We start from the raw sequence: 12350 nt of genomic DNA, 5'->3' as shown, positions 1-12350 counted from the left end.
TGGTTGCAAGTGCTGATTTACTGATTTTTTTTTTTCAGAGATAAAACTTTATATTTTATTATATTTTTTAAAACGTTTTTTCAACTTATTTTACAGAGTTTTGCACTTTATTCATTAATTTTTGGTTTAATAAGAGGAAAGTTTGCACTTAAAGCCCAATGGGGCAAATGTTCAATAAAAAAACTGCATATTTGAAATCATTTCTTTGCCTTTTGTCAATTCACAAAATAATCGTAATCGTAATCGAAAATCGGATTTTGAGAGAAAAAAATCGAGATTTTATTTTTGGGCAAAATCGAACAGCCCTAATCTAAATAAATGTTATCATTTGTGTGTCTGCTCGTTAGGTGGAGGTCGATGGACAGAAGTTTCGTGGGGCAGGCCCCAACAAAAAGGTAGCAAAGGCCAGCGCTGCTCTAGCAGCTCTGGAAAAACTCTTCTCTGGTCCCAACGCAGCTGCAAATAAAAAGAAAAAGATACTGCCTCAGGTAGGGAGACATGCACTTAGAGAGTGCATACCAGACATTGAGGGCACTGCATTCACTCTGAAACAACAACAACATATCAATAACTGTCTGTGTCATCGTTGGGAGGCTAAACTACATGATATGCGTTTGCATTTTACCCAGTAATCAAAAACATTAATCATATGTGCATAAAGGTTGGGGAGATCAGTCTTTTTGTAATTATCACTACTCTTTTACCCTTTTTTGTCAGTAAGCATGCTTAAATAAACATGTCCTTATCTCATATCCAATGTAGATTTGCTACTGCATATCTGCAACTACAGTACCTGGGTGTTAAGAGAAGTGATGGTCACGTACAACCTGCTCTGTTCTCTGTTCAGACTAAAGGAGCGTTGTCTGTGGCGGCAGCGGCCTCAGCAGTAGCAGCACAGGTAGCCAGAGGAAGAGGAAGAGCAGCCCTCGCAAGAGGAGCCTTCGTCAGCGCAGCTGCACCCGGATACGTCACACCAGGTAGTTGGACATTTGCTGTTTTTCGTTGGTGTGTTCTTTTTCCTTTTTTACAAGCATACAGTGAATATAAAATTGCTTTTCATCATAAAGTAATTGCACATTTTTAATGCACCATCCCCATCTAATGGTACCATCGGACTGTTATTGTTTTTGCTCCTACAAATTCCAGTTTGCGACTGTATTTTATGTATGAAACATTAGTTTTTGTAGATGTGGCCTTTTGTTTTTAGTTTCCCTAACAGTTCTTGACATTTTCCTCTTTCTTAGGCTGCTCGCTCCTTTGTCTGTAGCAAATAAACAGTGTTTCTTCTCCCTGAAGTTAAATTGTAAATATCACAGCCTTTAACAAATACCCTAGAGCAATCTGAAGGACAGAGGGGAGTCATCATGTCAATATTGTTAGCGTGACTGAAAACGTCATCTTCATCTTGAAAATATCTTTCCATTTTCTATACCAGCTTCTTCCTGTTCAGAGATATTTTTCAATAGTTTATCTTCCGCCATGTGTGGGCTTGAAAAACCCAAGGGGTTCACTGCTGGCTCATTCCTCCCTGCTTTAAGTTTCAACTTCCCTCTTCTGAGACACAGAGAATGAACAATGATTTGCAGTTGAAGTTACAGTAGCTGGATATAAAGCTGTGGACGTTGCATACTTCTACTCTGATCTGGTGATGTAACGATACCCTGCAAATCTGAGGGGCTCACTTAATGAGATGTTCTCAGACCTGGGCGGCTCCAGACGAGGCCACGCGGTTGTGTTATGTCAGATTTTCTTTCTAGATAATAGTCACTTTAGTTGTCCAAATAGATGCTTTTATAATACAGCCTATTTAAGGAGCGCGGTGTCCCTTCAGGGCCCTAATCCTAAAACTGTCTGCTCCAATTTAGGACCGTTAAATACTCATGCTGAATATGGTAAAAGGTGTGGCCAGGACTCAAATCAGTACAGGATTGAATTAGACCCTGTAACCTCTTCCCCAACAGGTTTTGGGACACCGTACGGCTACAGTCCTGCTGCAGCAGCTGCTCCTGCATACGGTACGTGCCTCCTCCCTCATCCTTCCTCCCTCCTTTTCCCATCTCTAACCCTCTTCCCTCCCTAACTATTCCTGGGGAGATTAATGATATCTGCAGCAAGTTTATGTAACACCTTGTGTACTATTTTTTCTCCGCTTTTTCGCATCACTTTTTCCACCCTTTTATAATAATCACTCATTTAGATTTTAACCAGTTTTTTTTAGGGTTTGACAGTTATCTTTATAAATATAGAAATCTGGCTCTTTATGGCTTTGTGCTTCAGTCAGATCGGCCTGTCTTCCTATCGATCTTTCTTTAACTAATTTTCCACTCACCCCTTGTTTCATGAGCTGCTCGCTACTTTCTCTCCTGTATTTCTTGAGTTTGGACCACTATTTTATCAGTAAAGTGTTATCTTCTGTAACTAGTTCTGACTTCGAATCTTCCTGAAACTGACTATGATCATGATGACACGGGAAAAGTTATACTTGCAGTCCTTTGCCCCCACTAGGAATGGGCGATATTTTACCGTTCACGATAAACCGTCAAAAAAATTCCTCACGATAAGAATTTGTCATCTCATGGTAAAAACGATAAATTCCCGTTGATAATGTTTTTGTGTAAAGATGATGATTTATGGTTCTGCGTTAAATCCACCCACAACATATGTGAAGGAAGGAAGGAAGGAAGGAAGGAAGGAAGGAAGGAAGGAAGGAAGGAAGGAAGGAAAGAAAGAAAGAAAGACGGGAGAAAAGAGGAAGGGAAGAAGGACGGAGAAAGCAGGAGGAAAGAAGGAAGGAAGGGAAAAAAGAAGGAAGAAAAGAAGGAAGGAAGGAAGGAAGGAAGGAAGGAAGGAAGGAAGGAAGGAAGGAAGGAAGGAAGGAAGGAAGGAAGGAAGGAAGGAAGGAAAGGGGAGAAGGAAGGGAGAAAAGAGGAAGGGAAGAAGGACGGAGAGAGCAGGAGGAAAGAAGGAAGGAAGGAAGGAAGGAAGGAAGGAAGGAAGGAAGGAAGGAAGGAAGGAAGGAAGGAAGGAAGGAAGGAAGGAAGGAAGAAGGAAGGAAGGGAAAAAAGAAGGAAGAAAAGAAGGAAGGAAGGAAGGAAGGAAGGAAGGAAGGAAGGAAGGAAGGAAGGAAGGAAGGAAGGAAGGAAGGAAGGAAGGAAGGACGGAGAGAGCAGGAGGAAAGAAGGAAGGGAAAAAGGAAGGAAGGAAGGAAGGAAGGAAATGAGCCTGAAAGAAAGAAAGAAAGAAAGAAAGAAAGAAAGAAAGAAAGAAAGAAAGAAAGAAAGAAAGAAAGAAAGAAAGAAAGAAAGAAATGAGCCAGAAAGAAAGAAAGAAAGAAAGAAAGAAAGAAAGAAAGAAAGAAAGAAAGAAAGAAAGAAAGAAAGAAAGAAAGAAAGAAAGAAAGAAAGAAAGAAAGAAAGAAAGAAAGAAAGATAAATTCCCGTTGATACGTTTTTGTGTAACAAACATGGCGGATCTGAGAGAGAGATAGATTTATAGTTACAAAGGTGGAGTTGAATTGGTATTTTTTTTATCGTCATTTTTATCGTTATCGGGATAAATGCCAGAAATTATCGTGATACATTTTTTAGTCCATACCGCCCATCCCTAGCCCCCACACATGTCTTTGATAAAACAAAAAAAAAAGAACAGAACGCTGTAGAGTAGAGAACAACCACTTCTTCTTATTGAGCTCAATAAGTAGACACAATTTCTGCACTGTCATTGTCTTTTCAGCTCGGATGAGCAGAACGAAGAACCTTGGCCTATTGCAGGCAGCACAGCTCTCTCTTAGTTCATCTCCATGCACCATTCCCTGCCATCTCACACATCCGTAGAGGCATAATTGAAGACATTTAAAGGCAAAAATGTACTAATTCTTGACCTTTTCCAGCAAAGGTATTGGAGAGAAATTGGCTCCAGCCGTCTCACTGTCACACAGTCGTGTTTACCTCAACAGACTCAGCCTTGTTCCGTGTGTGTACACATGTGACGTTGGGGAGCCTCTCTGTCCTTTGTACAGCCTGCAGTTTGAAAGGACCTTATGTGTTTCAGAAAACTGGTCTAAGGCCCCTGATAGGTATGAAGTCTCCTGACCCCCCCGAGACTGAACTCTGGAAGGAAATAGTTTCCCTTCACAGGGGGGGGCTTGGCACTGGGGGTTCTCTGTTTGCCAAGATGTCATTTTTTTAAACCAGAAAATAAACATTTAAAAAAATTATATTATAGTTGTTTTTAATGTTTTTCCCGTTTCTTTTTCCTGCTTTGTCAGTTTGTTTTGCGTTGCTGCTTTGAGTTTGTTGAATGCAACAACATAAAGCTGCTGCGCTTAAAATATTAAAAAAGTAATGTAGAAGAATATATTATTACATCATAGAACCTGAGCTCAGAATAACAGAATAAAGAGCAGTATTTTATAAAACAAGTCCATGAGATTGTCCCTTTTAGGTCAAGTGCGAAAGTTAGTTTTCTTTATAAAATATTTGATAGAACATTATCTGATTATAGTGGGTATTATAAGTAGACCAATACAACATCAGATGAATGACAGCACATAACTTGTTTGGTTTTTTGTTGTTTATGTACCGTATTTTCTGGACTATAAGCCACTACTTTTTTCATGGGTTTTCAACCATGCGGCTTATACAAAGGTGCAGCTATTCTGTGGATTTTTCTTCCACTGCTCAGGCGCTCTAACCGGAATTAGAATCAAAACTAAGACAAAATAAATGCAAAGAAGAATACACTACTTCTTCTTTAGCAGATAGAAGTAGGTAGAAACAGATTTCAAACAGATAAATAGATAAATAAATTATTTTCTCTTGGTTCTGTCCCGTTTTAATCAGCAAAGTTGCTGCCGTGTTAAAATACACTGTTAGGAAAGGATCTATTTAGGTACAAACATGTACATCATTTACAGTTCAAAATGGTTCTGTACATGTAGTAAATATCTAATCTAACAACATAAATATCTGCAGCTTGCATATCTTTTTTTTTTTTTTAAATAGAGCGGATGCGACTTATATGCAGGTGCGGCTTGTATATCGTTTTTTTATTATTTTTTAAAAAATAGAGCGGGTGCGGCTTATATGCAGGTGCGGCTTATATTCCAAAAAAAACAGTATTTATTTATTTCATTTTATTAATGAAGCCAAACAAGAAAAAGACAACAACGTGACAATGTTAAGTACTTCTTCCTGCTTCTATGTGACTGAGGAGAGGAAGTTGCAGTCAGGTGCTGCTCATCATCATCCCTTGATGGTCATCAGCAGATGTAAAGACCTATAGTTTGGTGGTCTGAAGCACTCAGGTGTGTGTCAATGTTTATAGAAGTACAACCCAACAAGAAGCATGAAAATGTTAGCTGAATTACGATTAGAAGAAGCCCTTTTCTGTCCAAAAAGAATCCAGAAGCATCACTGAGGTTCACTAAAAAGGATGTGAGCCACAAGACTTTTTGTGGTTTGTTCATAGGACAGATGAGACCAGGGTGGAGTTGTTTAGCCTTAATGCCCAATGCTAAACAGAACGGCCGCTTACCCGCTGTCCAGCACACCAGAGGAGTGGTGATCTGCAGCCACAGGACCTGGGCACCATGCAGCTAATGATTGAACGTAAACTCCTGTACATCAGATTATACTAGGAACAAATGTACAATAGCTAAAGCTTGATCAACGGTAGACCATGCAACAGGACAGTGGTCCACAGCAAACCAGCAAATCTACATCAGAACGGCTGAAACAAGAATCGAGGTTTTGGACCGGCCTAGTCAAAGTACCGAGTACAGACCTAAACCCAGTGGTAATGCTGTGTTGTAAAGAAGAATGAGCCCAAATTTCATGCGTGAACTGACTACTTCAAGTTATGGCTGCTAAAAGTGGATCTGTTGTGTGGTGCTGTTGACTCACACGTGTTCTTTCTTTATCGGCTTCGTTTTGTGGCCCAACACTTGAGTAGTCAGTAGTAATCAGCCAGTCAAGCAGACTATCACCATAGTTGTGTGTCCGGTTCCAGTTTTAACAGCTGTTGAAGCCTTTTACAGTATGCTTGATTGTCCTTTTTGGGTTCTAAATCTAAGCTGTTATTTTAGATGAGTTTTTCATAATCAAACTAATCAAAATGAAGCTACTTTGAATTTAATCTCTAACCCAAGCCATTTCTTTTCCTACCCCTTTAAAGCAGCACAATGTAACTTTCAGCTTTTGTTGAGTTTGGCGGCTCCTTTGGACAAAAGCGGTAGTGCTTTACCAGTAGTGTGGCAGGGTTCCTACTAGGGCTGTTCGATTTTGCCCAAAAATAAAATCTCGATTTTTTTCTCTCAAAATCCGATTTTCGATTACGATTACGATTATTTTGTGAATTGACAAAAGGCAAAGAAATGATTTCAAATATGCTGTTTTTTTATTGAACATTTGCCCCATTGGGCTTTAAGTGCAAACTTTGCTCTTATTAAACCAAAAATGAATGAATAAAGTGCAAAACTCTGTAAAATAAGTTGAAAAAAAGTTTTTAAAAATATAATAAAATATAAAGTTTTATTTCTGAAAAAAAAAATCAGCAAATCAGCACTTGCAAACATACAGTAAGTTATATTTCCAATTAAATAAAACAAGACATTTTCTAATTAAACTAAACTGGGTCTTTGCATGCTAAATAATAATGCAACCCATGAAGGAGGTAGAGGTGTGTAATGGGGCACTTGTCGCAGGTATTGAGAGGTATTTCCATCAATCATTAATATGTGTGCAGACAAGGTAAAAAAAAAAAAAAAAGTGAAAAATCGATTTTACGATTTTCATGTTTTAACATCGTTCTAATTACATAATCGCGATTACGATTTAAAATCGATTAATCGAACAGCCCTAGTTCCTACCATGCTCCTCAAAGTTACATAGTACCAGTGAGGGGGATACAGACCCCTCAGACCATGACAGAGGTGTCATTAAACCTGTTGTAAGTTGATGTACCATTACAAGGACTCTGGAAATATGATATTAAGGTGGAAAAGTTACATAGTGCTGCTTTAACTTTCCTTTCCTTCCTTCTTGGATCATCTAATTACTAACGCGGGCTGCCACCTCGCGTGCACACATTCCTGTCTGCTCTCGCACATTCACACTCCCCGCTCTGGGAGCCCTGCTTCTCTCGCTCAAACTTATGTGGACAGACCTGTAGCCTAGCGTGTGCTACAGCGAGCATAGAGAGTCTTGGTGATGTGTTGCCCGGGACTTATGCAGAGCTGTGCTCTTCTCATGTCTCCCCTCTAGGTTTGCCCAAGAGAATGCTTCTGTTGCCTCTCATGAAAGTGCCTGCCTACCCCGTCCCCCACTACCACTTCTTTTAGCACAGGAGACACACATACCAAATGCAGCCAGCCTTTTTCTAGGAGGGAAACTCAGTCTGTTCTTTTTCTACACTGTCAGTGATGGGGAAAGGATCAAGGACAAGCTTTTTTTTCCCCCTTTTTTTTAAACTTTGTTTATAGGTTTATTTTTCTTACTGTTTTGGAAAAAAAAACCTTTTATGAATCAAGAACTGCGAGTTTAAATTCTTAAACATGAAAAACTTGAAGGATTTGTACTGTGAATTGTTACGTCAGTCTTTGAGTCTAAATCATATATATATATATATATATATATATATATATATATATATATATATATATATATATATATATATGATCAGCTTTTTCTTATTTTGTTCCTCCTTTGCTTAGAAGACGACGTTCTTTGCAATTTTAAGACACACAACACATATTCTGTGTATAAAGAAAGTAATAATGGGAGCTGTGTGTAGAAGAATAAGTCATTACTGCTGAAAAATGAATAAAGTCTATCTCGAATAAAAGCTCAACGGTAACTGTTGTGCGTCTGATTTAAAAGCTTTCAGCTGATGGGAGACACAGTTATGTTTGTTTTGACTTGTATTTTACCATACTGTAGACGTGTCACCTGGGAGATTATTGCACTTGAAACCCGCATAGACTCCTGTTACTTCACAATATTTAAACATCAAACTTCAAGCTGCATCCTGCTGATATAAATTCAGTCTTTCCACTTACGTCAGCATCACTCGCTGCATCATTTTGACCTACAACTCCTAAATACTCTGAGAAAAAGACCCAAAGACAAATGGTGAAATTAAAAAACTCTTAAAATCCTTTATTTCTTATTCAGCTGCACAATCTCATTACTGTATTTGGATTAATGTTTGCAGCTTTCCCACAGATATCATACATTTTGTCCTTCAATCATATTTAAAGCTTTCATTTGCCATCTTAAAATGCCTTACTGCAGATTTTTTTGTTGATTTATGTTCTGCATAATGAATTTATCAACGCCTTTTATCTCAGCAGCGTTTGAATCTGCATTTATTTCCCCTTATTGAGAATAGGCCATAACAAGTTCATGTAGATTTAAACCAGTGTAAGAAAAGTGGGAAAAATAGCAAAACGTCACTGAGTGTTTTTATGTTTATGTGTCATTGTTTTGCTGTATTGTTGTTTTCCTGTGTGGTTTTTTTTCATCTTTTGTGAATTGAATTCCAACTAAGTCACAGAAAACAAGTTTAACTATACAGTACCTCAGTGATATAAGTAAAAGATATTTGTAAGATTAGCAAATATTGACAGAAAACAAACTGCACCTGGCTGAGAGAGTTACAGTACCGGAGATCCAAAACAGACCAGCCCTTCACCTCATCTCGGTCCCGGCCACCGAGTGATAACCCCGACGATGTCTCCATGGTTACAGCTGAGAGGCGCAGCCATTGGATGAGAAGACCCAGTGTCTTGTCCAATGGTTGGTTGAGCTCCACAAAATTACAAACCTCTCAAAGGCAAATTTGTTCTCAAGGCTTTCAATCTCACATGATTGAAGATGCTTTTTTTTTTCTTCACATGTTGCCTATGTTGTGTGTTTTTACTGATATTATTTTGTTTTATGTATATTGTTTCCATGGATCTTTTTATGTGTGTGTTAATATTTGTTATTTATTTTAGAAAAATGTACTTGTTCCCTGTATGGCACGTTGGAAATGATAAACTCAGCTTAGCAAAGAGACCAGAAGTAAATGTTTACCAACCCAACTAAGACCTATGGATATTAAGAGGTATTTGTGATACCTCTTAATAGGGCTGGGCGATATGGACCGAAAGTCATATCTCGATATTTTCTAGCTAAATGGCGATACTCGATATATATCTCGATATTTTTTCTGTGCCTTAATTGAGGTTTCCCCCAAAGCATTATAGCATAGCATCTCTGTTAGCTTCATTTTTTCTGAGGCAAACCCTTAAAAAAACAGTCAGTTTTAATACAAAGCCTCGTGCCAAATGTCACACAGGTTCCTTTATTAACAGAGGTCTGCACAATATCAAAATGTATAAAACAAATGAAATAAAAATAAACTGCCTGCATAAATAGAATAAAAATGCTTCTTGAATAAAATAAAACAAATATCCCTTTCCTGCATTAATACAATGTAGACAGTAACAGGCAGACTTTTCCACTGAGGTTGACAGTTGTGCAAATAACAAAACATTTGTGCAAATCTCAAATAAAACATTCAAGTCAATTTGTCACAAAATAAGCTATATCAAAATCATTAAAAAAAAAAATGTAAAAAAAAAAAATAATAATTTTTTTTTTTTTAAATCGATATAAACGATATTGTCTCGTACCATATCGTGTTTGAAAATATATCGATATATATTAAAATCTCGATATATCGCCCAGCCCTACCTCTTAATATCCATGTTTAGCTTGAGTGTTGAGCAAGTTATTTCCAAAATCATGTTTTCAGTCTGCAACACATTTTCCTCACACTCTTAATTATGGCAATGACTTGTGCACATTTAGTATACTGTAGTTTCTGTGACATCCAGTTATAGTTTATTTATTCTAGGCAAAATAAAAGGGAAATATTTTCATAAGTGTGAGGTTACCAGGTAACCAACAGTCGCGAAAAAAAAATATATAAAAACTGTTTTAAAGTAGTCCCACGGATACTCTCCTCCTAAACTGCAATCAGGTGGTTTAAAGGGAACTATACAGGACTCCTGACGCTACATTCCCCACCAAGGCAAAACTTTATTTTGCAAACCGTACTTTTGAGCCCTGATCCTCCTCTCCATCCATCTCCATTTAATTTGGCATGATGTCTTTTGCAACAGTCCACTTTTCCTTTCCCAGAGGGAGAGGAGTAGCCTGCAAACCGCTGCGGTCCATTTATTGGTAGTTTGATTTTGTAAAGTTTTGACAGAAGCAGGCTAGTAGAATCCGGATCATATTAAGTGCTGCATCCAGGTGTTTTTTATCTTCTTGTCTCATTTTCCTATCAGCTTATGACAAAGAAATTCATTAGCATTCCAAAATGTCGATCTGTTGTTTTGATTCTGCAACCCATATACGTAGTTAATGAAAAATGGATGTTAATATCATCGTGGACGTCATGTTTTACTGCAACATACCAGTCAAGTGTTTGCATCATTCCGGTGTACTTGGAGTAAAATTAAAGAAACACTAAATCACATATGTTTAGCTGTGTTTGCGCTATTTACTGACTCGTTCTGTTCTTCATTGTTGCAGGTGGTCTGTTCATTGACAATCCTTTTTACCAGCCACGTACCATCGCACCTTTCATCATCCATCTGGGTCCACAGGATCTCTTCTCTGACTTCTAAAGGCAGCAGGTTTTTGGATACGGTCTTCACACTTAGCTGTCTGTAAACACAGATCACCCGGCTGCACACACGCCCACCTGTTTTTCTGTCCCTCACAAGTGGGCCGCCTTTCTACCCAGATTCAGAGCGGTTTCGCTTTGAAAACGCCCGCTGGAGAAAACCGTCTGACCTGCTGACCCCGAGAGCCTCAGAGTTCCTCCCTCTCTCTCTCTGCTTTCACCTCTCTCTCCACCCAGATTATTCTCCTCAGAGGGGAGCGACTTTACACGAAGCAATACTGCGAGAAACGTTCGGCTGTGACTCTGGAGAACGGGGCTGAACTTTAGTCTTTCTTATAGCAATACACCTGAACTCGTCTCTTTGAGCTTACTTACTTGAGAAATGTGAATGTCCAACAGAGTTTTACTCAACACTGCTTTGCAATAGCTGATTTTGATTGTATATTTATTGTATGTGTGTACGTGTGACTATAACAAGACTATATACACATAGGTACGGTGTATTTCTATAACTATGTGTTGACAATATTCATATATGATTATGTATTTATGTAAATACTCTATAAAGTATAACTATTGTTGTTATAAACTATTTTAAATTATAAAGTGAAATGTAACTGTAATATCACAGTATAGCTTTCTTCCAATTTTATATACACTGAGCAACTGAAGCTAGTTCTAGACGATGCAATATTATCTTTGGTATTCTTATTAACCCATGCTAGTAGAATATTACTGCTACCCTCGTTCCCTCCCTCCCCCTCTCCTCTGTCTTGATGTCTCTCTGAGCATGCACTCTCCTGCTTGGAGTTTGCCCACACGGCCCCAACGCATTCATAACCCAGTCACACATACTTCTCCTGTCAGAAAGCACATTTTCTATATTCTCACTGCTGGCAGGGAATACTGTTGTTACAAATGTTGCCCGTGCGCTCCTCCCACAGCATTAGTGGACATGCAATCATCAGTCTCATCCTTGCTGTCCTCACAGGGCCCAATAAAGCACATCCTCCAGCACTCCTGGCTTCTGCACACACACACACACACACACACTCACTCCTCAGTCCTCTTCTTGATGGCTAGAAGTGACGCTGCTAGTGGCAGACACAGCTTTACTGTACATAAGGCACAAACTTCTGACAGGCTGAGTACAGATAAAGAGCAGAGGAGATGCCTGATCGATGTGGAGCCTGGAATTGCTGCAGCAATTCAGTGTGCAGTAGGGATGGGCGGTATGGACCAAAAAATGTATCACGATAATTTCTGGCATTTATCCCGATAACGATAAAAATGACGATAAAAAAAAATACAAATTCAACTCCAACTTTTTAACTATAAATCTATCTCGCTCCCAGATCCGCCATGTTTGTTACACAAAAACGTATCAACGGGAATTTACCCTTTTTTATTTCTTTCTGGCTCATTTCCTTCCTTCCTTCCTTCCTTCCTTCCTTCCTTCCTTCCTTCCTTCCTTCCTTCCTTCCTTCCTTCCTTCCTTCCTTCCTTCCTTCCTTCCTTCCTTCCTTCCTTCCTTCCTTCCTTCCTTCCTTCTTCCCTTCCTCTTTTCTCCCTTCCTTCCTCCTTTCCTTGTTTTCTCCCTTCCTTCTCCCCTGTCCTTCCTTCCTTCCTTCCTTCCTTTTTCCCTTCCTTTCTTCTTTCCTCCTGCTCTCTCC

At 38.9% G+C, this 12350-nt stretch overlaps 1 protein-coding gene across 3 annotated transcripts in view; it reads left to right on the top strand.

Annotated features, from left to right (window-relative positions):
• strbp (spermatid perinuclear RNA binding protein) overlaps positions 1-12002 on the top strand; it is a 120258-nt gene extending 108256 nt beyond the window's left edge. For 2 of the 3 annotated variants that reach the window (XM_061734292.1, XM_061734293.1), the window contains 4 exons: positions 348-488; positions 848-977; positions 1962-2015; positions 10584-12002. In XM_061734292.1, coding sequence (XP_061590276.1) covers positions 348-488; positions 848-977; positions 1962-2015; positions 10584-10678 — 420 coding nt within the window. In that variant the 3' untranslated portion in view covers positions 10679-12002. Of the gene's footprint in view, positions 1-347; positions 489-847; positions 978-1961; positions 2016-7262; positions 7614-10583 lie in introns of those variants that run through there. The other variant, XM_061734294.1, reaches the window with a different exon arrangement.
• The last annotated feature ends 348 nt before the right edge of the window (positions 12003-12350 follow it).

The sequence above is a fragment of the Cololabis saira genome, chromosome 11 (genome assembly GCF_033807715.1).
Source record: "Cololabis saira isolate AMF1-May2022 chromosome 11, fColSai1.1, whole genome shotgun sequence".
Lineage (NCBI taxonomy): Eukaryota > Metazoa > Chordata > Actinopteri > Beloniformes > Belonidae > Cololabis > Cololabis saira.
Note: the sequence above shows the minus strand (reverse complement) of the source record. Positions and strands in the feature narration are given on the sequence as shown.